At 44.7% G+C, this 26,531-nt stretch overlaps 11 protein-coding genes across 11 annotated transcripts; 5 read left to right on the plus strand and 6 right to left on the minus strand.

Annotated features, from left to right (window-relative positions):
* Nucleotides 1–19: 19 nt before the first annotated feature.
* C922_01560 (hypothetical protein) lies at nt 20–2,508 on the plus strand (the record flags this gene model as incomplete). Its single annotated transcript, XM_008817163.1, has 7 exons — nt 20–97; nt 775–1,393; nt 1,538–1,594; nt 1,727–1,769; nt 1,922–1,994; nt 2,145–2,207; nt 2,464–2,508. 7 exons carry the CDS (start codon nt 20–22, stop codon nt 2,506–2,508), a joined length of 978 nt encoding a protein of 325 aa, XP_008815385.1.
* Nucleotides 2,509–3,830: 1,322 nt separating this feature from the next.
* C922_01561 (hypothetical protein) lies at nt 3,831–7,562 on the plus strand (the record flags this gene model as incomplete). The annotated part of the gene is made up of 2 exons (XM_008817164.1): nt 3,831–6,092; nt 6,282–7,562. The coding sequence occupies 2 exons, from the start codon at nt 3,831–3,833 to the stop codon at nt 7,560–7,562; spliced, it is 3,543 nt and encodes a 1,180-aa protein (XP_008815386.1).
* Nucleotides 7,563–8,291: 729 nt separating this feature from the next.
* On the plus strand, nt 8,292–8,561 carry C922_01562 (hypothetical protein; the record flags this gene model as incomplete). The annotated part of the gene is made up of 1 exon (XM_008817165.1): nt 8,292–8,561. One exon carries the CDS (start codon nt 8,292–8,294, stop codon nt 8,559–8,561), a length of 270 nt encoding a protein of 89 aa, XP_008815387.1.
* A 243-nt stretch (nt 8,562–8,804) lies between these two features.
* Nucleotides 8,805–10,463, minus strand: C922_01563 (hypothetical protein; the record flags this gene model as incomplete). The annotated part of the gene is made up of 1 exon (XM_008817166.1): nt 8,805–10,463. One exon carries the CDS (start codon nt 10,461–10,463, stop codon nt 8,805–8,807), a length of 1,659 nt encoding a protein of 552 aa, XP_008815388.1.
* Nucleotides 10,464–11,932: 1,469 nt separating this feature from the next.
* Nucleotides 11,933–13,062, plus strand: C922_01564 (26S proteasome regulatory subunit N8; the record flags this gene model as incomplete). Its single annotated transcript, XM_008817167.1, has 2 exons — nt 11,933–12,452; nt 12,566–13,062. The coding sequence occupies 2 exons, from the start codon at nt 11,933–11,935 to the stop codon at nt 13,060–13,062; spliced, it is 1,017 nt and encodes a 338-aa protein (XP_008815389.1).
* Nucleotides 13,063–13,645: 583 nt separating this feature from the next.
* C922_01565 (hypothetical protein) lies at nt 13,646–14,853 on the minus strand (the record flags this gene model as incomplete). Its single annotated transcript, XM_008817168.1, has 5 exons — nt 13,646–13,830; nt 14,076–14,153; nt 14,321–14,371; nt 14,534–14,596; nt 14,787–14,853. The coding sequence occupies 5 exons, from the start codon at nt 14,851–14,853 to the stop codon at nt 13,646–13,648; spliced, it is 444 nt and encodes a 147-aa protein (XP_008815390.1).
* Nucleotides 14,854–15,443: 590 nt separating this feature from the next.
* On the minus strand, nt 15,444–18,200 carry C922_01566 (hypothetical protein; the record flags this gene model as incomplete). Its single annotated transcript, XM_008817169.1, has 2 exons — nt 15,444–17,681; nt 18,063–18,200. 2 exons carry the CDS (start codon nt 18,198–18,200, stop codon nt 15,444–15,446), a joined length of 2,376 nt encoding a protein of 791 aa, XP_008815391.1.
* A 1,634-nt stretch (nt 18,201–19,834) lies between these two features.
* On the plus strand, nt 19,835–20,677 carry C922_01567 (elongation factor 1-beta; the record flags this gene model as incomplete). Its single annotated transcript, XM_008817170.1, has 1 exon — nt 19,835–20,677. The coding sequence occupies one exon, from the start codon at nt 19,835–19,837 to the stop codon at nt 20,675–20,677; it is 843 nt and encodes a 280-aa protein (XP_008815392.1).
* Nucleotides 20,678–21,505: 828 nt separating this feature from the next.
* C922_01568 (hypothetical protein) lies at nt 21,506–22,417 on the minus strand (the record flags this gene model as incomplete). The annotated part of the gene is made up of 1 exon (XM_008817171.1): nt 21,506–22,417. The coding sequence occupies one exon, from the start codon at nt 22,415–22,417 to the stop codon at nt 21,506–21,508; it is 912 nt and encodes a 303-aa protein (XP_008815393.1).
* Nucleotides 22,418–22,436: 19 nt separating this feature from the next.
* Nucleotides 22,437–23,512, minus strand: C922_01569 (hypothetical protein; the record flags this gene model as incomplete). The annotated part of the gene is made up of 2 exons (XM_008817172.1): nt 22,437–22,756; nt 22,939–23,512. 2 exons carry the CDS (start codon nt 23,510–23,512, stop codon nt 22,437–22,439), a joined length of 894 nt encoding a protein of 297 aa, XP_008815394.1.
* A 1,564-nt stretch (nt 23,513–25,076) lies between these two features.
* C922_01570 (hypothetical protein) lies at nt 25,077–25,803 on the minus strand (the record flags this gene model as incomplete). The annotated part of the gene is made up of 2 exons (XM_008817173.1): nt 25,077–25,376; nt 25,603–25,803. 2 exons carry the CDS (start codon nt 25,801–25,803, stop codon nt 25,077–25,079), a joined length of 501 nt encoding a protein of 166 aa, XP_008815395.1.
* Between the last annotated feature and the right edge of the window lie 728 nt (nt 25,804–26,531).

Raw genomic sequence — 26,531 nt, forward strand, 5'->3', positions numbered from 1 at the left:
GAGAAAAAACTGTCGCAAAATGAACTATCAGAATCTGAAGTGTTCGGAGTTAAAGGACCTGTTAGCCAAAAGGGGACTTCCGTCCCATGGAAAGAAGGTACAACAACCCTTACATAATACAACGTCGTAAAGTTGCGAGCACGCGGTGGTGACACAGATACTTTTTATGACCCTGCGCCTTGACAACAAAAGGAAAAAATCGAGGCTGCAGAATGCGGTTGCCACGTTGTCAATGTTGCGTTAGTGAACCTGTAGGTGCGTATTTAGATACAGGTATATGTCTCTACATGTTTGTACCGTTTCTATTTTTTCTTATCTGTTCCTTCATTTATCTCCTGACCCATCTGCCCGCTCACTTGCCCACGTACTACGGCCCATTCCGACCTCCACAGTTATGCAGAAAAAAATATATTTCGAAAGGCGCGCGCCGGATTACGTTGTCGTTTTTCGGGTCCGTCGCACGTGCGCCTACGTCGCTCATAGCCGCTTTGCCATTGCGGGCGCATGAAGATATATATATGTATATATATACCTATAAATATATACGTGCATAATACCATACCATACATCGATACATGCATGTTAAATACATTTGTATATTATTCCCATGGAATGTCTGCCCCCGCCGCCGTAACCGCTACGCAATGGGAGCGAAATTAAGAAAAAAAAAAAAAAAATTGCCTATGCCGTTTTACCGCTCATTCAATTCACTTACGCTTATTTTTGCCCCCCACCCTTTTTTTATCATCCGAATGAACGAAAAAAATCGAGCAGAACGAGCTTCTAGAACGCCTGTTAAATTATGAAAAAGAAAATCCCCATCTGGTGAGTAGTCCATACATATTGAATAGTGGGAGCACTAAAGGGAACTCCGAGCAGGGGACAAATCTCGAAGCGTCATCGTCCACCGATGCACAAGGAGGAAATGCGAACAACGCAGAGGCAAATGTGGACAAATCCGAAAAGGATAATAATCACATAGAAGGAGGAAGCCACGTAGGAAGCGAAGAAGAAGAAAATATCAATTACAAGTCGTCGTCATCACCATATATTGGGTCTCAAAAAAAAAAAAAAGTTTTATCAGTTAATAACAGAGAGGAAGATTTTAAGAGAGCTGACATAGGAAAAATGAAAAATTATTTTAAAAACATTTTAACTTCGAATGCCAACGATGAAGGATCCAAGTATCACAAAAATGATGAGAAAGCGGATGCAAATGAAAACTTAAGTCAGAATAATGATCAGGACAAGAAAACCAAAATGGTCATTCCTAAAATTACCTTTTCGGAGACTTCCTTGTCCACGAAGAACACCCTGCAGAAGAATATTCTTTCCGCCCCAGGTTCGCAATACAGGCTAGCCCGCAGGGGTGACAGCACCAAAACGTCCAAGCGTAAACACGCCAAAATGCATGTGCATCTGTCTACATCTACGCACCGAGGTTGCCGTGGTTGCGCGACTCATCACCGGCAGCCACCATTCAGGTCGCCTTAACTGCCTAGTCATTTCTGTTGTCATTTTTTTTTTTTTTTTCCAGAAGATAATCTCTACCTGACGGAGGAGAAAAAGAGGGAGCTGCGAAAGAAGCGATTCGGTAAAAGTGCATCAACAGGATGGACACACAACATTGCGTCGTTCGTGCAGTGCAGACATTTCTCCTCAATTTTCCTCCTAATTTGATACCCAATTTTTTCCTGACTCGTTTTCTACCCATTTCCCAATGCAGGCTTCGTCTCCAAGGATGAGGTCCTGGAGTCCAGAGCCAAGAGGTAATAGAGAAGCACCCAAATGGACAAAAGAAAAAAAAAAAAAAAAAAAAAAGGATGAATGTGCATTTTTCTTACTGGGTTGTACCCTCACTAAGGGGTATACCTCCACATTAGCTCACTTGACATGATCGCACCCTACCCCATTTTTACAGATTCTGCATTGTGACTAAAAAAATGGAAGAGGAGAACAAAAGGAAGCGAGCGGAACGCTTCGGCCTGAAGAATGTAACAAAGCCAACTGTGCTAAAATTGACATGACCACCCCCCCCCCGCAATTTCCATTTCGTTAAATTTGCATTTTCTACTTTCTTTTTTTTTTTTCTTCGTCATTCTTACCTAATCACGTTCGTTGCGCTATTTCTTCCCGTTTCGCAGGATACTCTGAACGACTCCCAAATGAAGAGGAAACGCGCCGAGAGGTTCGGCCTGGTCCAAGACGTAAGCCCCACGCCCAACTGCCGCGCGTGATTATATATATATATATATATGTATTCCCCCTTTGCTGCTATCCTTTGAGCGCACCGGCAGGGGAGGTGACACCACATCTTACGCGTGACTGGGCGATGCAACACCTCAATGTGGTTATTACCAAAGCAAACCTCCCATGAAAAAGACCTCATACGTGGAGGTGTGTCTTCTCCTTTAGCATCGTACTGCTATGGCAACCCATGAAAACCCTTCTTCCCCCATACAGAGTGATAAAATGAAAGCCAGGGCCCTCAGATTTGGCATAAAATAATCATGTCTTTTTTTATCATCGGAAAAAATACCCATTAAGATCCTACAGCCTCTTTTCGATGTTAATTTTTTTCCCCTCATTGGGAGGATTAGACGAAGTAACACAGTCGACCGAGTTAATCAATCCAGTTGGTGTCTTTCCCCTCTTCACGCGAGAAGTAGCCAATGTGGGAGCGCTTTCGTAATGGGAATGGACCTTTTAAAATGAAGTGGTAAAGCAGGCAGTAAAACGAAGATGCAGTTCGAAGTCTTAACCAAATTGCACCAATTCGTTGCAGACCACATCGAATTAAAAACGTGGTGCGGATGATGCTTCATCTGTGCAAGCGATTTGTGGGCGCAGAGTTTTGCACCTTCTGGGGGCCGTCCTTTGTGCTGTTTGTTGCCTCATTGGGGGCAAACCCTTCTACGCAGTTTTTATTACCCCAATTATTAGGCCAATTATTACCCCAATTTTTACCCCAATTTTTACCTCTATTTTTACCTCTATTTTTACCCCTATTTTCACCCCTATTTTTACCCCTATTTTTACCCCTATTCTTACCCCTATTCTTACCCCTATTTTTACCCCTATTTTCACCCCTCTTTTTTGTGTAAAAATGGCACTCCTTTGTTCACTCCCCTTTTTTCATGGACGAGTTAGGGTAACGGCTGTGCTCACCTCGCACGTCATCTCTTCATCGCCCTTTTTGTTAGCCCCTCCCCCCCTTGTAATTTATCTCCCTTCCAGGAGCATATGTGCAGCCTTTTTGAGAAATCATTCCTCCAGGGGGATTTCTTTTTATGTCCTCTTCCCGTGAACATATTACACGAAAGATATCTTTTCTTACTTGTCCATGTTGTGCCATTAATTATCCCATTTTTTTTCTTTTTTTTTTAAACAAAAAATTATGTTTGTTTTAAAAACGAATGAAGCCTTTTATCTTTGCTTTAAAAAGACACACCATTTGGAGTGCAAGCGGATTGACAAAGGGAGAAAAAAAAAAAAAAAAACCCAGCGGAGCGAAATGGAGGCAAGTGAATCGGAATGAAGTGCACTGCGAGGTGGAAGAACGTATTGTGAACCCCCTACACAGGATGATACCAGTCCGATAGCGCAGTCCCACCACTCTCCGATTGTAGAAACGTTGCGTTTTTGGTCCTGTTTCTATTTGGAACCCCTAATAAGCGAGGCGAGGGAAGGTCCTACGCAACCGCATCATTTGTAGAGCGTCTACACGGATACACATGGACGGATTCGGCAAATAGGTACATGGAAGCTTCTTCTCCACTTCGCAGTTTGTCCAGTCGCTTGGCCGATTCTCCCCCGCTTCAGCCTTCGCGATGACTACCATCAGATGGATGCACAGGAAGGGGCAGAACTGCGAAAAGCGAGTCATCTCCCTGAACGAAATCAAGGAAAGGTACCTAAACGACGCCGCAAATCAGAGGAAGGACAAACGGAATGAGAACAGTTGTCCCAATGAGATAAACCCAGGCACAGAGAAAAAAAAGGGGAAAAAAAAACTAATCACATTTTACCAAAAGAAGGAAGAAAAAAATATCAAACAGCGAAAGGGATTAAGCGAAAAGAATGCCAATATCCATTTTGGGAAAAAAAAATATTGTTGTTCAGGTGAAAAAGGAGAAACAAAAAATGGCTGTTCCGAATGCAGCGGCAAAGTGGGCCCCCTTCTTGGTCAATATGGGATGTCTTCTAGCGATAGCGATCTGGAAAAAGGGACAAAAGACAGACCCCTGGAGGGGGAAAACAACCTGTGTCCTCCTCACCATGCGAAGCAACAAGTCAACATAAACCTAGACGTCAACATTCAATGGAACAAACAAAACGGGAAATTTCAAGGGGGTAACTGCAATGTGGGGGATATGAGAACCTTTCACGGAGATGAGCAAACATGGCAAACCATACAAGATAAAACCAAAGGGAAGAAACAAATACACGTATCCATTAGGGATAACTACGCTGGAGAGAATGGTAACGGCAGTGAATTCCCGATACCATATGAACAGGGAAGAAGTCGAAAGGGGGAGGTATCACACCCAAGGGGGAGAAAGCAATATAAAGAGCACTTCCCTTATGGTAACCTAAGGGAACGGCACTATCATCAGCATAGCGACGGTGAGTATTCCCAGCGAAGCCGTGATAGGGGCAACCACAACCACGGAGGGATTCCTAACCCTCTCCACAAAAACAGGCACATAAACTGTTTTGAAGAAGAGTGTACCACGTATGATGGAACAAGACCCGCCCCGTATGTCCCCCTCGAAGAAAGTTCCGGTAATCACCCATGGGGTAACTTCCACTACGAGACAGAGAAGGAGCAGAGTCAGTTTCGATATGACAGTGGGGTGAAACTTCATCCAGTGCAGAAGATACAGCGGCATGGAGTTGAAGCGTATGAAGGGGGGGTTGAGGAGAGCGTGCATCTCTATGTGAAGCAGCCTCACCCGAGCGTTAAGCAAACCCATCTGTCTGTTCAGCAACTCCAACAGAATGGTAAGAACCCTCTCGCAGATCCACTCAAAACGCACCCACCGAAAGGGAAGAAGAAATATGCTTACCTGGTGGACCCAAAACGAATTTGTAGCGATGGAGAAGGGAAGAGAATAAACTCTTTCCAAAAAAGGACAGGCTTCTTCCAAGCGAGTGGCAAACATACAGATACTGATCTCCTCGAGAGTAATCACTTCAGTGAACTTAGCTGGATAGGCGAAGGTAAAACAAAAAAAGGCGGCAGTCAGGCCCACCCCCCGGAGTGTCTTCCCCCCCCAAATGAGTATCACAAAACAGCCTATCTTGTCAATAGTGAGGAGGTTCTCCTGATAGAAGCGAAGAAACAGAAGCTATATGAACAAGATAAGAAGAAAAAAAAAATCATTTTATCAATAAACACAATTAGTAACATTTTAAAAAAGAAAATCTTTAATTACGTAACAAGATGGAAGAAACATTCCTTGGTAAGAGGCCTCCGTCCTGTCTACAAAACATATTCCAAGATTGTTTCCTCAGGGGAGAACCATCCTGGAGATAAGAAGCAGGGCTCCCTTTCCGCAGTGTCGGAACGAGCCATACAGTACGCATTCCCTCGGAGGGGAGATATTCCCTTGCGTTCTTTTCAAAAAGTGCCAAACGAGGGAAATTGTTCCGAAAAGGGAATTCCCAGACCCATGGGGGAAGGACTACCACAGGATGGAGATAAAGAAGAAACGCCGCTAAGGGAGGAGAAGAAGAACAACAACAGGAAGAAGAACAGCAACAGGAACAACCACAACAACGGGAAGGAAGTGAGCATGGAGGAGGCCTTCCAAAAGAGGGAAGTCGCACACTACAATGTATCGGGGGTATCTCCATATGCAAAAAAAAACAGCAGAGAGAATTTAAAACTGTATAGACAGCTTTCCCAGAGGAAGGTACTGACAAACACGCTGATTGACAGCTTCATCGATGTGGACATCCACGATCAGCGGAAGAAGAAAAAGTACCTGAAATTTTTCTCCATTTTGTTGTGCCTCTTCCTGAGGAGGCACATGCACAGGCAGTTGTCTTCTTTCTTTTCCGTGATCGGGTCGTGTCACCGGCGGCAGGTGAGTTCGTCGGGGAGGCGAGCACCTCTAGGTGTAGCTACGCCGAGGGGGCGAATAATACACTCGGGGAAAGGCGCAAAATGGAGGGAGCGACAAAATGGACGGAGCCGCGAAACGAGCCACCCCAATGTTGTCTTTAGAACAACACAACCATTCGCTGTTCCTTTTTTCCCGCCCCCACCGACGCAGGAAGAGAAGAGGAGCATACGCAAGTTCATCAATAGTAGACTATATGCTGTGTCCATCCTGGAGGGGGCACTAAAACGGAGCGAGAAGAAAGAAGCTCTCAGGAAGTTGGCACTGTTGGAGGAGAAGCGGGACGGCAACGAGGCTAAGCAGACGCACAAGCATTACAGGGATCACCCCATAGAGAGTAACAGCACAGAAGAAAGGAGCGTTATGAAGAGCCCACCACACCATGTTGGATCTTCACACAGAGATAAGACCCCGCATGATCACCGCGTGAGTGAAGGTACGCAGAAGAACAAACCAAAGCTTACCTCCAGTAGAAGCCATGAGAAACCCTGCTTTGGTAAGCCCAAAATTTTCAGGACTGACGACTTTGCGATTTTTTTCAACAAAAAAATATTAAAAGAAAAAGACGACATCCTGCAGAAGTGTCTCCTACGATCCAAGTCTGATGCACTGTTGGATTTCTTAAAAATGACAAAAATGGAGAATTTTTCAAAAAAAGCTACCTGCAGTTCAGCCGTTTTAAATTTTCCCGACGGTGTTTATTACAATGACGATATGAGGAGTTCCACTTTACTGGATCGATTCTTCACCGCTACGTACAGCCCGGATGTGAGAAGTGGGCAGGGAAGTGTTCATCGAAATGTGCATAAAAAAACACACAGAGATAGAATCCACCTGTCCTTCTACGAACATATGACTGACAACTCCACACTGAAACGCAGCTCAGTAAATTACCAACAAGATCTGAACAAACGGGAAACCCATATGCACTTTAAAAGGGAATGTTTCGCAACGGGGGGACTTAACTGTGTAGATTCAACTAGCCAAAGTAGTACCAGAGGTAAAGAACGTCGTACTACAAATATAGCAGATGCGGTTGATGCGAAAATGGGATCCATATCGGAAGTCATGAATAAATTGGGTTACCTCATCGGAGACTCTAACTTCTTCAGCGGTGTAACTCCCGGGAGGGGAGGAGACCATATGGACGACTCCAGCGAGGAGGACGTGAATGACAAAAGGTGTAGGATGTTCTTTAAGCATTTTAAGAAGCAGCTCACCATGAAGTGCAAGGGGGCAGCAGCAGGTGAGGAACACTGCGGGGAAGAGCATCACAGCGGGGAGGAGCATCTCTGCGATGCAGGCGTGGCGCAAAACGGGCTGAGCCTCAGCGACCTGAACAGCACCGTGGGCATCTCAAAAGGGGGGCAAACGTATACGCATCGAGGTGGATGTCGAAATGGAAATCGTGGCATTGCGTTTATACATCCATGAAATTGTGGCGGAGTTTTTTTTTTTTTTTTTTTTAACCCAGTGGTGTTTAAGTCAAAGCAGCAGAGGTTACCCAATTGGTAGAAGGGACAGGTGGCGGCTCTCCCTCAAGCGAGTATACATCTTCAGTCGCTTCTCCACAGAAGTAATTTCTTCAGGTCAGGACTTCCTCACATTTTGCTGATTACATTTCTGTGGTGAAAAGGATCAGGCAAGGCGGCTACGTCCCATTTTGTGCGAAAAGGCCTGCGGGGAACTTTTTTTTTTTCCTTCACCCTTCATGTATCGCGTCATTCTGAGATTATATATTCTTTCTTACCTCTTTGGTGGAATTTTTCTGCGCCTTCCCTTTGCACCCCTGGGAACACAACAGTTTTTCTTACCCTTTACGTCGAGTTGCGCTGCTTACATGCACAAGGAGATAGCTGGCACTTCAGTCTGATAATCCACGCGCAATGAACACCCTGTTTCATGTGGAAGTCACTTCGTTGAACTGTTCGGCAGAGTATCTTCCCTGAGGGGGGCAACCATTACTGATGAAAAGCGCGACGGGGGAGAAAGCCAGACAGGCGAAGAGGAGACACAAACGGAGGCTACTTTAGGGAGGGATGCACAAACTTGGGGACCTCTTTTTTTCACCTTTTTTTTTTTGCCGGAAGTGACGGAATACACCTCAAAGGGTCACCTGACAGAAAGACGAGAAACTACTAACCGTCGTGTTCCCCCCTCCAAATGGCACTCAGCGGCTTCCTTCCCAAGTCACTGCTCAGATGCTCAGCTGCCAACTACGCCGTTAAAGTGACTCCGCCAAACGCAATAAAACACCTCAGCACAGCGAAAATCCCAGAAAGCTTAAAAGCGTTGTACGAGAAAAAAGTCGAACAAATGGAATTGCGAAGGAAGAAGTTGGAGGAGAAGAAAAAAAAAATGGATAAGGTTCAAATTTCGAAGGAACGAAAAAATAAATTCAAGTCTTCCAAGGGGCAGCACAACGTATTTTAACCATGTCTCCAGAAATTAGGCTGTCTATTCAAACGGGGAACAGCAAAAGATAGGCGTTGCTCACCGGCGGGGGTTCCTAATCCCCTGCGTTGATAAGTCGTGATAGTCGTGTGTCCCCCTTCGCATGCACAGAAATGCGCATCAAGTACACACGCAGACAGGCACATATGTACGTACTTCTACATACTTATACCTACTTCTGCTCATTTTGTGCCCATTTTGTGGCCTGCGAGGTGAACCAATCTACGCGGCTCCCTCCACCTTGAGCGCAGTTAAGAGAAACCCATCGGCCAGTTTGGCATTTTTTATCACTGGATGCGTTCGCCGCTTCAAAACTTGCTGCTCTCGTAACACAAATTCATTCAGCTTTATGTTTATGAAGGAACTCGTACCCATTAGGCCCTTCAAAAATAGGCTGCACAGATTTAAGTCGTCCGTATGAATAATCAGCTTGCTGTCATTTTTGAGAAATTTCAAAGACACCTTGATGAGTGTATCGATGAGGAGAGACACATCTGTGTTTGTGTTGTAAAGGAAGTCACTCGATATGATTACGACGAATGCTTCCGCTCCGCTGTTGTTCATGTGGTTTATCAGCATATGTTGTAGCTGCAAGGGGGGGGGTGACCCGATTGGGTTGTCCGCCTCTCCGTGGGCCTTCTTTGCACGTTTGTTTGGAGGGGGAGCGACAGAGGGGTGCTCCCGACTTTGCTTCTCTGTTTCATTCGTCGGGTCCGTCTTGCCGTCGGGGGGAGTCCCAACATGGTCGCCCCCTCCATGATCGGGGTGGTCAATGTAGTCTACCTGGTCGACATGGTCTACTCTCCTCTTGCGACATTCCACGTTTGACAAGTCTGCCATTTCGGCCACTTGGACGACCTCCGCCGCTTCTTCCGCCTCTACCACTTCGTCCGCTTCTCCCACATCCATCACTTGGACCTCTTCCGATGCCGCCTTCCCAACGAGCTGGCATCTCCCGTCGATGGCGAGCCACTCCCCGGTGTTCAGTCGTGGCGCGTGTGACGCCTGCAGGATGCTGATCTTAGCCACGTTGGTGCTTTTAGGAATGCCAAAGGTAGGGACGATCGAATTGGAGGCATTTTTATGAATTAGAGAAAAAATATTAACATGGTCAGAATAAATGATGTTCAGCATGCTGGTTAGTAAACCGAAGGAATCGTCATAAATGATTACATTAGGTTTGTGAGTGGAGAAGCTGTGGAGAGCTTCATGGCCTAATTGATCTGAGGCGCCATTCGCATGGGATTTCTCCGTCTCCTCATGGACCTTTTGCGTCTCTTCCTTTTCTTCGCTGCTCTGTTCAGTGTGTTGGGAGTCCTCCCTGATGACGAGAACATCTCGATTTAAATGGAACAACAAATTGGACAAATAATCGACCCTAACGGAGGAGACTTTCTCGGGAAAATACTTGTAATAAAAATTGATCAGATTCACAATACTACATTCGTACACAGTAAACTGACACAGGTGTCTCTTTAATTTCTTCTCGACATATTTAAATTTGGATATGACCGTTTTGTCTTTGTATGTGGAAGAATTGGTGACCAATTTTTGTATAACTTCGTATGGATTTTCTGAGACATTATCTTTCAACTCAGCAATGTTCTCCTCAGTTAATCTCTGCGAATTGCTATTCTGAAAAATGTCTTTATTTGTTCCATGAATATCTCCATAAAAATCAATGTCGAGCTTATTTTTCTTCTTTTTACTCCTAACCCATTTGTTATTTATGTGAGTGTATGTCGATCCGTACTTTTTATTCACAAGGAACATTAAATTGAGATAGTTTTTTTTTATTTTAATCTTCATGTCCACCACTTTGTGCAGCCTGCACTTGAGTTCATCGTCGATGAGGACGAAGTCGTGCTTCCGGATTTTCATCCTAACGTTTGGGGAAAGTGTCCCACTCGGCTAAGCGGAAGCCAAGGGGTGGCAAGTGGTCCCCTCCAGGTTTTATTTGTAGGATGGAGGGAACGAGGAGGTCACAATCTGGGAAACCGCCTACGATGGTTTCACACAAAATTTGTGCCTTCCCCTTATTCGCAGCGCAGATCTCTTTTTTTCTTATTGCTCCTTTCTCGTAACCATGTGGGTGGGGTCTACGGTGACCCCGTGAGACATCCGAAAATGGGCGGCCTACTGTGAGACCCTGCAGGTACAATTGTGCAAATTGCGTCGATGGACGTGCGTAGGGGGATGTCCCAATGGGGGGGTCACTAGGCGTGATATAACCAGCGTGTCACTGACCGTGAGCCGCCCCACCCCCGATGTCAATATGCGCCAAAAGGGTGCCACTTACGGGAAAGAGAAATCTGTTGCCACGTAACAGATGTCAAGTTGGTAATGTTCTCCTTCGCCGTGACGTCCTGGTTGCTTAACATGTATGTATATATATGTATTATATACCTATTATATATCTATTATATATGTATGCATTTTTTTTATTTGCTTTGTGACGACATGCTGGTCAAGCGCAGCCCGGGTGCAGTTGTGAGCGTAACCGAGATTGGTACAATTCGTAGCCCTTGTAGCCTTAGTATCCCTGGCAGCCTAGGATCCTTGGGAGGCAACCCCCCAAATGGCTTCTTTTTTTTCTCTCTGTGACGGGCAACGGAGTTGCTAGGGGCGGCAATGCCAAACTGGGGTAACGCACGAAGAGGGACATAGCCCACCACTGCGCATTTGTGAAGAAGAAAAAAAAGGGACCTAAGTTGTAATGGAAGGAGCTCCTTTCTAGGGAGGCTTTCTTGAAGTAGCATTTCTCTTTTTCTCCTTTCCTCCTCTTTTTTTTCCCATTTTTGCATTTCTCAGGGGAAAAAAAAACGCCTGACCTTTTTTTCTTCACCGGCCGAGTCCCCCCAGGGATATATGTCCCCCTGCGCCCATTTGCTAATTCGCTCATTCGTTTGTTCTTTATGCACATTTTTGTTCATTTTTTTTTCTTTCCTTTTCTCTTTTTCTTTTTTTTGTGCTTGAATATCTGCGTCATTTCGTCTGTGCCCCCAGCGGTGACTTCACGTGAGAGGCATGTAATGAGGAGCTTTTCTCCCCTCCAGCGTTTAACACGCGTGGCAGTGTACACCTGTGTGTATACAACTGGGATTTAGTTGGCATCGCGGCATCAATCGTGGGGGAGGTCTCTCCATCGGGACGGCTTCTCCAGCAGGACGGTCTCTCCATCGGGGACGGCTTCTCCAGCAGGGCGGTCTCTCCATCGGGACGGCTTCTCGAGCAGGACGGCTTCTCCATCGGGACTGCTCCCCCCCCGTAGCGCCTATCCCTTACGTACCCTCCGCACGTGGAGGATTACGCCGACGCTGAGTAACGCCCACACGATAAGGCAAAGCAAAATGGAAAATGACATCTTCGAGAAGAGTAAAAATGAGTTGGAGAGAATCTACTTAAGTAAACATGTCGTGGTGCACCCGATAGTCCTCCTCTCAGTGGTGGACCATTATAACCGCATAGCAAGTAACACAAAAAAGAGAGTCCTCGGTACAATCCTTGGAGAAAAAATAGACGGCGTTGTACATCTAACAAATAGTTTCGCCCTCCCATTTGAAGAAGACATCAAAGATATCAACATCTTCTTTGTCGATGATAATTACAATGAGAATCTCTTCAATATGATACGAAAGATTAATACTCGAGAGAAGATTGTCGGCTGGTATACTACGGGGTCTAACATTAAACCGAATGACATTTTTATTAATGAGATTTTTTACAAATATCACCACGCTCCGATCTTCCTTTTGGTCAATGTGCACACGGATCAGAGCATCTTTCCTGTTAATGCTTATGTGGCCATTGAGAAGGCCATCTCTGACAACAAGTTCAGGAAGACCTTCATCCACATCCCCGTCACGATAGGTAAGTGAGGATGCAGCCCTGACAGCGGTGGTGTAAATGTATCTGTTGAGTGGTATTTTGTCTACCGCCTACTTCCTACTGCTTATTCCCCCCATCGCTCCCCCCCCCCGCAGGCGCGTTCGAAGCCGAAGACGTTGGAGTAGAATTCCTTCTGAAAGAGCTGAAGAGCGTGTCAACGTCCACCCTGGCGACCAAAGTCGGGGACAAGCTCTCTTCCCTAAAAAGCCTCATCTCGAAGCTCCACGAAATCTCTGCCTACCTAAATGACATTCTCAGTGGAAACATTGAAATGAACATTAAAATTTTGTACAATCTCCAAAACGTATTTAGTCTCCTCCCGGACACGGAAAACCCAGAGCTATTAGAAGCCTTTATGGTGAAAAATAACGACATCATGCTGAATGTCTTCATTGGAAGCATTACCAGGTCGGTTATTGCTCTACACAATCTGATTAATAACAAAATTGAAAATAAAATAAACGCCGAGAAGAAGAAGCAGCTCGACGTATCCAAGGACGCGGAGGAGGACAAGGAGAAGGAGAAAGAGAAGGACAAAGAAAAGGACAAAGATATGGACAAAGAGAGGGAAAAATTGAAGAAGAAAAACTAGCGCGCGGAGAGATCGCGCTGAAGTGAAGATACCTTGACAGATTGCCCCATCGGTGCGTAAACCGTCCAATGCAGAAAAGGTAAAACAATGTAGAGGGATAAAATCACCAAATCGAGCACCCTCTGCGATGAAAAAATAAGTCCCGTTCGAATAAACTCCATTGCAGTCTTGTTTGCACAGCGAGTGCCAAAATGGGACAGCGTCCTCTCCATTTGGCATGCAGACACATCAAAAAGGAAAAGAAGAAGTGTCCACGTGTGCGAAGGGCACCCGCGATATGATACCTTCCCTGTGGTACCCTGTCTGTGATACCCGCATTGTCTGTTTCTTCATTTTAACTTAACAGTCCCAATAAACCCTTCTTTCTTTTACCCCCTTTTTTAATTTTACCAAAAAAATTTGCGTCAAAAAAAAAAAATAAAATAAAAATAAACCATCAATTGATGTAAGGCCCAAATGCCATTACAGAGTAGTGTGCGTATATCTCCTCATGGGGTGTTTGGGAGAGGGTCCAATGGAGAGGATGCCGTGGTGGAAAATATAAGGACGCGCATACGTCTAAGCATTTACTCGGCCGATCAGCTCATCCCTGCACATCGTTACCCTTCGAAAGGGTACTCATCACCTCCACTGATCGCTTGTGCATATCGTCGATCATCTTGTTTAGCTCCATGTTGTCAAAAAAACCGGGTGTGTTCCCGAAATGATTTTTTATTTCGATTTTTTCGCTCAAGTTGTACTTGCGCCTGTTTCCCACGTTTGCGAATCCTGCATGGTGAAATGGGATGATATGGATGGAGGTGTTTTGTATGGCAACTGCGATTGAGATTGTGATTACCAGGGGCTACACTACGTCATGTCCACAAGATACTTCCCCCCCCTTTGAGGGCTACACATCTAGAGAGACAGAAAGGAATGGATCTCTTGCATCACATTTATCATTCCATGTGGGGGAAAAAGAAAAATGGTAAAATTCCCCCCGCATGGGGCTGACTTCGAATGGGAAAACTTACCTGACAGGGGTAGGGCTTCGGACCTGAAGTCGATGACCTTTGGGCTTTTGTGCTGTGGTATCACCGCTCGTTCGTCATCTAAGGGGGGGGAAGTGGACACACATCGGGTGAGTAACTCATGGGGGGAGTAACTCACGGGGTGGCGCTCTCCTTACAACGCGAACAATTTTTCATTGGCCGCACTTGGAACTCAAGCGTGAGCAACCATTCACACTGCACGGAAGAACCAAAATGGATTTCCTTACCTGGATAGAGAAACTTATTGGGTGGTCTAATCAAATCTTCCTGTGTATTTTCTAAAAAGGAGGAAAGAAGAAAGGTTAATAAAAAGGTGGATGGTACAACTAGGTAAGCTTCCTCCCCGATGGAGTGCTCCCAATCTGCTTGTTCTTTTTTTTTTCTTCTTTTTTTTCTTCTTTTTCTTTTTCTTCTTTTTTTTCTTCCTTTTCCATCCTTACTTTTCTTATTCAATCGCTTTATCTGGTTGTGCAATTTGACTACATTGGGCTTTTCTATAATTTCTGCGTTGTTAAGTGGGTTGGAAAAAAAAGTGAAAAAAGAAAATGACACAAGGGGTGATCGTAATCGTCATCGTGATTGTGATCGCGACCCTGATCATGATAACGGTATTGATCAGCCAGGAGGATGCAGAAGGAGCTAAACCGGAAGCCAAAGCAACGTCCGTCCGCCACCCCCCCATCGAGCGCTTACCATTCACGTGGATTCGCTTGATCGTCCTGAACCTACGCTTAACCTTTGACCGTAGTCCCTTGGCCATGTTTTGTCCTTTCCGCTCGTCTTAAAGGGGAAGCACCATGCAAGAAGGGAGAAGCGGACTACTTCTATGCTTAAGCCTCAACGTAGCTACGGGAAGGATCCCTCGAAGTTGGAAAATTTTTCTGGGGAAAGTGCTAGTTGGGGGCCGTCCAAAGCCGAGTATGTTTTCTATTGGGCGAGATTGGCAAATGGAAAGAAGAAACGGTATTATCCCAGTAAGTTGCGCGGGGAAATTAAAAGAAATTAAACTCAAAATTGAGGATAAAAAATGCGAAACGGGAAATAAAAAAAGGGAAGCAAAAAAAACGAGCAAAACGTGGTATGAGGAAAATGCGAACCCGCTCAACGTCCATGATAACGCAGCTGCGAATTTGTTTCCAACTCAACGGATCGCTTTTTTCGGCCACGGATGCGCTGCCAAAAAGGGGCGGCAAAAAATGACGACCAAAAAATACGAGGAAAAAATGACCGCAAAAAATACGGGCAAAAAGTGGCGACACAAAATGGCCGCATAAAATGGCGAGCAAAAGAAACCGCTAAACTGAACGCATTGCGCGCCAAATCGGAGCACCCCGCTTCTTCCCTGCTGGCCTACCACACCCACTTCTTCCTGCGCACGTGGAGATCCTTGGGGGCCCTGTAGTAATGGTTGCTGTACGTGCCGAAGTCGAAGGTGACGTTGGGCACGAGCATTCGGATGTGCGTCTCCAACCGATCAAATGGTACGTGTAGCCTCTTCACACTTTTGAGCATCTTAAACAGCTCAAAAATCTCGATATTAACAAAATTGCTCCTATGGATAATTTCGACAATTCTGGAAATCATCTTATCGTTCTTATAGGACAATTTCGCACACGAATTTAAATATTTTATGGCCTCCTCGGGGGACAAATAATTTGCGTTGTTGTCAAGCCTTGCACACAAAATATTATCCACCGCAGAAAACACCTTGCCGTTCAGGTAATAAATTTTGCTATACGCATGAACGATATTGATCAGATCACTTCCTTCCAGCGAGTTGATCTTCCTTTCGCGAAGGAGGAGATCCCCAATGATGTCATAAACGTCCCGTTCGAAATATAGATTCTTACTGTAACTTAGGAGATAATTCATTAAGTCGATTGGAGTACAGTTGACAAAAAAATTTCGGTAAGATTTCACCTGCACATTAAATCTCTCCATGTGTATTTTGGACAACAGGATCCTCACATTGCAGTGCACCTTTGTTAATGATATTAAGCATTGGGACAATTCTGAACAACCCATATGTCGGTACACGTGCTGCAGGAGGAGCAAAATTTCGTTGTACAGCTCGTCTATATACATGCTGAATTTGCTGTATGCGTATAGTACATCCGTCAGGTTTTGCGATGCTTCGCTGATCAGTTGAGGAGTCTCCTTCGATTCTTCTTCTGACCCTGCACACGCTGCTCGGGAGCCGCTTTCCCCACGATTATAGTCGCTGCTGCATTGGTGTGCCACTCGGAGATCCTCATTGTACCCCTTTATTCTCTTCAACGTAGGGGGGTATAAATGCAGGAGCAGTTTCTCATGGTACGTCTTATTCTTGGCATATGAATACAGTATCATCCTGATCTGCTTAAAGGGGGTACTCTTGGCGATGTTTTCTCCTACTAAGTAGTTCCCCACTTTGTGTAGCAATTTGGTTAATTTTGTATGAACATGTTGGGAAGCCTTATCTGCCTGATTGACTCTCCCATTTTGTGACTTCTCTTTCCTGATTGCAAAATGGGGAGACGCCTCGATAACTTCGAAAAGCTCTGCATGGGAAAAGGAGCTGCTATAATTCCCGATTATTTGAATTATCTCTCCGATGGGAATATCTTCCAAGTGTATTAAATTTTCTCTGTACAAATGAGCAAAGCTGTAAAAGGAGTTACTTATGGCTAGCGTTGTACATGTCCCTAATTTGATATGCTCCTTCAGCTTAGTCATCAGGGTGAGTAATAGTGCTCCATCTTTATAATGGCAATTTACTACTATGCGGAGAATGATGGAGAGCAATTCGCTATCCTTTACTTTGACTATCTCTGAGGATAACTTCGCGACCAATTCGTGGATACACACGAGCTTACTCATGGTGTGTAGGAGAAGAAACAGAATTTTTAAGTCTTTTTCCATCTTGATGATTTCGTTCATTTGTTCAATTAAGTCATTTGCTGTCTCCTCGGAGATGTCCTTTTTCTCTCCGATCAGTCCATATAAGGTTTTTAAAAACTCGTATGATGTGCTCTCTTTGTTGGTACCCTGGGCGAACGAGTTGGTGGATTCTCCCGCATCTTTGTTTCCATCCCGGTGAGTAACTCCCTCTTGGGTGGACACAAATGGGTTAGCCCCTTTACCTGCTTCGCCACTATCAGGGCAAATTTCCTCTCCGTTTTGATGCCCCTCAGAGAACGTATCAGCTAGGTAATCCGTCCTGATGCCCCCTTCGACGGCGTCCCCATTTTGTGCATCCCTATGGAGGGGTGTCCCTCTCCCATGTGCGACTATTTTGAACTTCCTTAACTTTTTGTTTCCCCTTCGTAAAGTGGTGGCATCACCTTGTGGACACACTTGAGGGAACTCTCTATCGTGCGATGAGTGGTGTTTCCATTCTTCTGTCCCGATGTTGTTTGGAGCCAACGGAAAGGACATTTCATAAGCATTAATTTGAATTTTTTCTTTTCCCGGCTCATGGGCGTACTTTTCGGGGCCGTCCTCCCTCCACTTCTTACCCCCGCAATGAGCATTTTCCTCTGCTAGGGGAATTTCACTGCTATTCCCTAACGGGGGCAGTCTGTCCTTTCTCCTAACGCTTCGAACATACTTCACGTGGATAGAGCGAAACGTTCGCGATTTGGCAAGGAGATTTGAGAACATAATTCCGCTGTTGTGCTTATCTTTTGCATATCCCTTGAATTTCCTTTTTTCTTCCTTTTCTGCTGTTCCTTCACCAATGACAGGACGATTGAAACAGAAAAAAACGTACCACCTGGTTAGTCCATCGCTCGAACATTAAGGTATCGCATCAAAATGTTTCTTCTTCCCGCTCGCGTTGTAGAAGTAGAGTCAGTACAAACGTTTCTTTGCAAAAATGGAGACGCGAAAAGAGTGTTAAAAAAGAAAAGAAAAAAAATGAATCCATCTGCACGAACATTGCTCAGGTGTGCCACGTGAGATAACTATATGGCGAAAATACTACTTTACAGGTTTTCCATTTTTTTCATTCACATTGTTGACATTATCTTTCATTTTATCCACAATCGGGTTGAATATGTAGTACCCGCTGAAAACGCCGATGATGGTTGCCACACATATGCTTTTAAAGTCCGTTCTCCGCTTCATTTTTTTGTAGCTTCCCCGACGGTGTCAGAATCTAGCTGCCGTCTTGGCCGTGCGCAGTAGTGCAGTGCTATATAGTCGTGTTGTATATAATGGGTCAAATCGCGCGGTTCGCTCCTTTTTTATTTTTCTTTTTTGTGAATTTTCCCAAGTGCTGTTACAGTTATGGGTGAGAAGTTACACAATCGAATTAGCGGGGTGGGAGAGAAAAAAAAAGGGCAACTATATTCTACACGGTAAGCGTATGTGCAAAAGTATGCCTTCCACGCCTGTGCATTCCCCCAACGCAGTAACGTACCGGTGGACAAGCTCCCCTCCAGGAGCGGCACGAGAATCTATTTCACCTTCGCCGCTTCCCGTGTTTATGGAGGGGATAGCGCAACGAGTAATATGCAGCTTCTGTGCCTTTTTCCTAATCAAGCAAAATTTACACGCCCCTTTTTTTCCACTCCCTTCTGTGTGAAGTGAAAAACACCATTGGGGGAGTGTCTCATCAACCATGAGATGTGTAGATAAGTCTATTCCATGCGCGTAAGCTCATTAGGCCAATTTGACCGATTAGGCCTCCCTGCATACGTATCTTTCGCTTAGATGTTGTCCTACACAAAATGACCCCCACGAAAACGCCCTCTTAGAGAGGCGATTTGAATAGGAAATTTCCAAAATTGGTAAATCTTCTATCCGTTTTAAGGATTACGTTTCAGGCTGATCCTTTCCACATTAGCAAAAGAGCACCCCCCGAAAAAAAAAAAAGTAATTTTCAATATCCTGGCCATGTAGATAATGTTGCAAAAATGAAATGGTGACAAAATTAATAAAAAAATGTGGTATTCCTTTCTGTAACCATTCTCCCTCTTAACTTCCTTTCCTTTGCGCGTGATAGGGGCAAATAAAATGTGAGATCATCAGTATAGAGAAGATAAAAATGGCACTCACGCGACGAGAAAAGTGCCTGCGCTGGCACCATGCACAATGGGGAAAAATATGAACAGGTAACATGCGCGAAGTATGTATGCTCATAATATACTTATACATCCATCGAGGCATACCCCATCGTGCAATGCTGTGGCCTGCTAACATGCGACTATGCATGGCATCGGTGGATCGTCCCTATTCTGGGGGAACCCGAAAAAGGGGCATTGTTTACCCCTTCGCATGAGTCAATGGTGCCCCCCTTTATCTTTTTCTTCCTCTTGGCCCAGCGCTAACATCAAGTGGAAAAAGAAAAAAGAGAGAACAAAAAAAAAAATGCTTAAATCGCCTGAACAGTTCATAAAAGTGAATATTTTACCCCTTGCCGTTCATGCGAATTTAAAAAAAAAAAAAAACAATTATCATTTAGCTATTTTAGCGAAAAGTACCCAATAATTCTTCCTCCATTCGGTCAGTCGTACGTGGCACCCGTTGTTAAGAAGCGTATTTTTACCATATTGACCATATTCACCGCATTTATCATTTTAACTGTATTCACCACGTTTACCATTTTAACCGTATTCACCACATTCACCTGACGCGCAAAGCATCGGATTCTTTCTTGGGCTCATTCAATTTTAACCATTCGTTCCCGTGGCATACGGAATATAACACCTACTTAACATCTCTTAGCTTCCCATTTTTTGCACATCCCCCCTTTCAACATGGCTAGCAACGCAAATTTATTAACCGTCAAGGGCGAAGGGGACTATGCCAAACTGAACGCCTTTTTCGCCCAGCACTCGTACTACCAAAATCACATGCTAAGTGCCATGGATCTGAAGATCTTTAATCAGATAAAATGTGTGGTAAATAAGGATACCTACCCCCATTTGTATCGTTGGTATAAGCACATCAACTCCTTAGACAGTTATGTCATCGATCAGTTTAAGGATCCCTCCGAAAAGGGGAAAAAAGCGGGACGTAGCCACGCACCAGAGAAAAAGAACATCCCAGAAAATGATGATGTTGATAACGATATTGACCTATTCGGGGACAGCAATAATAATGACCAGAGCATTCTCTTACAGAAAAAAAAACAGAAAGAAGAAGAATTAAAAAAGAAGAAGCAGAAAGAGAAGGAGAAAAATAGGTCCATTTTAATTATCGAAATAAAACCCAAATCAATTGACACTGATATTGGTAAAATCCCCAAACTTGTTAAGCAAAAAATTGTTGATGAAAATATCAAATGGGGTGAGGAAGTAAAAAAATTGCCCGTAGCATTTGGCCTGTACAAACTTCACATGTCTTGTATTATATATGACGATTTTGTCAATACGAATGACTTGATAGAGAAAATAGAAAACATTGACTTGGATAATGAGGAGGACAAGAAGAAAAGGAAGCTGATTCTCGGCCTGGATGGAGAGGTAAACGGCGCCGACAGTGACGAGGAGGGCGACGACGGTGGGGCCAACGGGGACGATGTGAATTATGAAGACGTGGAGGACGACCTGGACTTCCTGGTGCAGTCGGCCGAGATTATTACCTTCAACAAGTTGTGAGCGGCGCGCGGGCGAATCAGCCAGGAAGTGTGCTCATGCGTACATATATACATACATATATATATATATATATGTACACATGTCTGCACCTGTTCCGATGGGACAGTGCTCGTTCACCCCCCCAAAGTTGGCACACGCACAGACAAGGCACACCTGGATGGCGAAGCCTTATATATACTGCCTTTCCTACCCTGTCACTGAGGCGAAAAATGTACATATTCCCAAATGCGTCATTTTTCTTTTTTTCCATTTTTTTTTTTTCCGCGCGACAAATAATCGTATGTTGTAACTTCTTCCTTGGAACCGCCACTCCACAGTAACGTGGGGCTTTGTCGAAGCAGTAAACTCCCGTGGTGAAGTCGCTTCGTTGGAAGAGTCGCCGCAGGGAAGACACAGCAGTTCTCGAACCTGCACACTGCAGTGCCGAAGTGGCTATGTAGAGCGCCTCCACGCGGGGCTGATCCAAAAAAAAAAAAAAAAAAAAAAAAATATGAACAGCGCTTTATCAGTTGCCTCAAACCTAGGCAGCTGTGATTTACCCTATTTTCAAACAAACGAAAAGGAAATGCAAAAAAAAAATTATTAAGCAGAAGGGGAACTAAACAGAGGGGAGGGGGCGCCCCAATGCAAATCGCTCTTTCTGCACATGCGGTTCCACTCGCAATTACGCGCGTGGTGCGATGTGTGGAGTAAGGATGCCGCGAGAGCAACAGTCTGGCACGATGGAAGAACAAATAAGGCATGCTACATGAGTAAAAAAAAAAAAAAAAAACTGAAATCACTATAACTATCCTAGCATGATGGGACGAAACCGCGAAAGGAACACCCCTACTTGTAACTGACGATAAAGTCACCCTCCTTTATGTTCAGAATGACCGAGTCGTTGGGCTGAATCTTAATGTTGTATATACCATCAATATACACGATGGTGTTGCTCGTGCAGGTCCGTATATTGACATACTGGCAGTTGTAGACATGGTCGGTAGAATCGTATACACTATTTTCGACGGGCTCTTTGACAATACACTTCATATGTTTGCTACTTGGATGGAAGGAGATGGAATTATTTATATACTCAGAAAAAATGTCATAGTTGATTGGTTGTATGTTCTCCTTCACTACATCATTTTGTATGCGTACAAATTCGTCGATAATACTTTTCATTTTCTTCTTGTCAATTTTGTTCACATTGTATGCCCAGGCAGTGGACCCCGTCCCACTTGTAATCAGCAGAGCGGTACTCTTTAGCTTCTTCACTATCTTATTGTCTATATTTATGTACGTGCAGATATTATTCTTCACTGCCTCGTATATATATACCTCGTTAATGCTTCTGTATGTTTTTCCTTCTTCCTCGTTGCACTTTTTTATGTACACCGTGATGTACTTCCTATTCACCTTCCGATGCTTGTTCGTCTCGAAGAAGCACTTCAGCATGTTCTTGGCGTACTCCTCCGCGCTGATGATGAGATTATCTGAGCGCTCTCGCTCTGTGGCGAGCAGGGCGCTGAACGGGTTGTTGCAGGGTTGCATGTGGGGTGGGTGGGCAGCATAGCCAGGATGGGCAGCATCACCAGCTTCATTGCTTTTGCTCAGCTGGACCGCTTCGGCCGCCTCCACCGCTTCCCCCTTCTCTGTGGCACTGGTTTGCTCATTTATGTCGACACCCTCATAGGACAAACTGTTATTCTGCACGATCCACTCCATCGTGTTGACATCTTTGAAAGGCGATTCTTCCATTTGATGTTTATCAGAATGATCACTCCTCATCACCCTGTTGGCCTTTTCCTCTCTCTCTTTGAGATTCCTGATAAAATTGGACACATCCGTGAAGATGAAATTTTTTTTTTTTTTTTTTTTTATAAATTTCCTCGAATTCTTCAAATGATTCATAAGTGTAGTTTATTTCGTTTTCAGGATCTGCATGGAAGTATTCCAGACAGAGTTTCCCTTCAGATCTCCTGGGGTCGCTGTTGATCCCGACCAGCTCGATGTGTTTCTTCGTCCCTCCAGAGTTCTCCTCGACGATGTATTTGTTCGCGATTATGTGCGCGGATTCCAGGTATGTTCCGTCTCCGCCTTGGTAGGGAAAAATGGAAATGAAGGGGGGCGGATTAATCATGCGTTGTGTGTACAGGGAAGGCAAATTCGGAATGCACATGTGATGTGTGCACCCACGTGGAGCACATCAATATGGAGACGGAGGGTACACATTCACGTGGAGCATATCAATATGCAGACGCAAGCGGCGCACACCCTACCCACGCTGAAAATCGCATCCGGAGAAAAAATACTAGAGCTGCTGATGCAGATGTTGTCAATGTTCCGCTTATACGCCTTAAGTATCGACACGTGAGATCTGTACTTTGTCCTCAGAATATTAATCACGTTGTTCATTATAAGAGTATGCGTAAAGTGAGAAATATAGACAGAAAAAAAATTGCGCAGAATATAATCGTCTTTAAATCCTTGCTTTCTTAGATTGTCATACTTGGTGTACTTTTCGATTAACAAAATTCGATTATATTTTTTTTTTAAAATAACTTCACCTGAGGGGTCGCCGCATGTGCTGGGCGGCGTGGGGCTGGAGGCGGGCTCCCCCATACAGTTGGGAGCACCGGGTTCCGTTTCTCCAGAACGATTAGCAGCGCATACGGGGCTCACATGCTTAATGCTGCTCACGTCGCTTCTTCCGCCCCCCGCGGAGTATCCACTTATGGCGATTTTTTTACAACTCATGTGCGGATTCGTCATCATCTTCCTCCACTTTGCAACGCACAAGTTATTCGTTTTGCAGACCTTCCCGACGCTTATATGTTTGGGAAGGTATGACATGGCACAGTTTTATTATCGTTCCATTTGACCCCTCTGTACGGAGCGGCATCTACGATAGTATCTCCGACGCCAGCAGTTTCATTTGTTACACGGTGTAGGTAAATATGTGCACATAGGTATATATCTATGTATATATGTATACATATGTGTGTTTTCAGGGCGCCCTCCTGATGGGATGTGCCGATTGACTCGCTGCTATCGACGTGTGAGATAAAGCCACTTCTACTACCTCGGGGAAGTGGTGACCCCTTTGGAGGCTGTTCAGGGGGAATGCTTATATAGAGGTGATAAATTCATGAGAAGATTTTTTTTCTCTTTTTTTTGTGCCTTTTGGAGTGACGCTGCTCATGGGTAGTAAAAAACCGGTGTGGGTCCTACGGCGTTCGATATGTATTATGGGCGACCCCAGCTCGTTCCTTCCTTCGTCTGTTTTTTTTTTTTTTTTTTTTTTTTTTTTTTTTTTTTTTCCTTCGCTTCCCTTATTTATACATTCTGCAAAAAATCAGACTTGTTTAAACTCTCGGCCTACTGTCCCTGTTTGATGCCTTTACCGCAGGCCTCCTCATTTTTTCGTTCGCCAAATTCCTTCGTTGGTCCTCTTTCAGGATTGCTAATTTTATCGTATCACTTTTGGGGGTTCTTGACATTCCCTCGTCGGCATAATTTATTGCCAATCAATCTATGTACCCTTTTTATGTTGTCTATGGTTCATTTTTTTTTTTTCTTTTTTTTTTCCTAACTTGTTTAAATTCAGCAGTTCCGTGGATGAGAGAACAGCACACCAGAAGCGGCACGCATAAGGGAGCAGTAATTAATTTTGCGCCCCGGATAGAAAATATGCCCTACGTTGCCTTCTTTCTTTTTTTTTTTTTTTGAGAAATGTTTTTCCCCTTGAGGGGAACATCCCGCGCGCAGTGGGGTTTCCTCCCCCAGTGGTTAAGCAGAACGGGCGGTAGGCATTCGTATATACCAATTTATGTACATGTATATGTATATATTTTTTTTCTTTTTTAATTTCTCACCCTGTGTGGCACAAATGCGTGTAGTAAATTTGCCTATTCGGAATAGGCATGCCCTCTGCCTAGGAGCGCGCCAATTGTGTTGCCCTTCCACAGGACCATTCCGATATGAAAATTTACGCATATAGTGCTGTACACCCTTTGCTTTTTTGCTTCACCTTCGTTATAACAACCCTTGGGGGGGGAATACAGAACGGGCAACTCCTTCTGCAGAGCCCTTTTCGTTTGTGTGGGAAGACATATCTAAATTTGACGCATCGTCCGCCCCTTTTCAGTTCACTCCCAAAAATAAATGTTGCTTTTTTTTCTTATATCCCCGTTTATCGCCATTCTTTGGGAGACAAACTGTGTGCACGTTGGACTGCATGTCTGCTTCACATCCGTTTGGTTTCTTCCCGCGGGGCGACAACATCATCACGATTGGGCGATTGCACTTGTACGCGGTTGTCATGCTAGTTGCGGTTTCGTAGGTCACGCAAATGAACAAAAAAAAAAAACACATACACAGAATGGCGAAATAACAAAATGAGCCGCACACCAAATTTTTATTTCTTGCGCAGTGTTGCCAGAAGCGATGAAGGCAAATTAACCTTCACAATTTTGTCCTCGTGCTTAAACAGCATTATTTGCAAACCGGGCTCCAGGTACTCCTCTGAAATGCCAAAAATGTTCATGGGTATTTCTATATCTTCATAATTTTCATCCAAACAGACGACTATGTTTTTTTGCTTATCCGTGTACTGTACCTGCACGTTCGTTTTGACCGGTTCAATTTTTTCCACCTTTGCCTGGCAAGCGAATTTGACTGAGGAGCTTTTTAACGTGCTCAGGTCGATGAAGGAGATCTGCGGGGGGAAGGGAAACGAACAGGGTAGACGAAGCGAATGGAGCGAAGCGAAGCAAGGAAAGGTCTCTCAATGGTTAAGCGCGCTGCATGGACGGGCAAAACATCCCTGCGCACAGTTACATATGCGTTGTGCTTATCATGTCTGGAGGTACACATTTGTGGATGCGCATTGTGGGAACTTCACGCTGTTTGTGCTCTGCCTCACCCACCCCCTGTAGCTTTACCATGTTCGTCGTGGCCAATCGGCCCTGCTTGACCTGCCTCTGTTCAGTCACCTCGCAATATTTGTCATTGTGGAGGAATATGTGCCCACTCCTCAACTCGTTCGCTAGCACCGACACGTATCTTTTGGCTTGTAAAAATGTGTTGCCATCTAACATGCACGCCCTGCGTAGCAGGTGGCTGCTTAGCTGGCTGGCCTGCATGGCGCGCCTAAATGGGGAACACGCGGTGTGATAAATTATGTTACGGTTTGTAGGACTTCCCCGTCAGCGCAGTTCGGCAGCGCGATTAATAAAAAGGTTTCCTCGCTCGAGTGGCACCTTTTACGTTTACCTTTATTTTTATCGTTATCCCAAGTGAGGGCCGCCTTACCAAATGGGGACCTAACCAAGGTGGAAAATTTCACCTCAACAGTTCATAACAATTTTGTGATAACTCCAATAGGCTCTTTCTGAGAAAGAGTTTTTTCTTCTCGACGGATGATTCGCTCGTATGTTATGCACAGGAAAAAAGTACGGAATGCGAAACGAGCCAACTTGGTAACCGATCAGGTAATCGCTAGGCTGTTTATTTTTATTTTCTTTTTTTTTTCCCCGTGTATGTATCCCCACTTAGATACTCTCCAGGATTATTTCTCCAAAAGGCATAGTTCCACACCCCGCTGCTATACATGTACGCTCATCGGGGCTACCAAATTGCGGAACAGCGCCACCATTTCGTTCCACCGCCATTATACAGAGTAAATTTATTTACCGCGAATGGACCCCCTAAGTGGAGGTCTCCCAGATAGTCAGATATCCCGTTAACCAGTAAAAAGCACATTCAAATGAGAAAATTAAAAAATAACAGGCTAACGTTCACACATATGGGGAATCGCTTCGGGCGGCCCGTCAGACCACCATTGACGAGGTGCCTGCTCCTGACGTGAGCG

Source organism: Plasmodium inui, assembly GCF_000524495.1.
Source record: "Plasmodium inui San Antonio 1 unplaced genomic scaffold supercont1.5, whole genome shotgun sequence".
Taxonomy (NCBI): Eukaryota; Apicomplexa; class Aconoidasida; order Haemosporida; family Plasmodiidae; genus Plasmodium; species Plasmodium inui.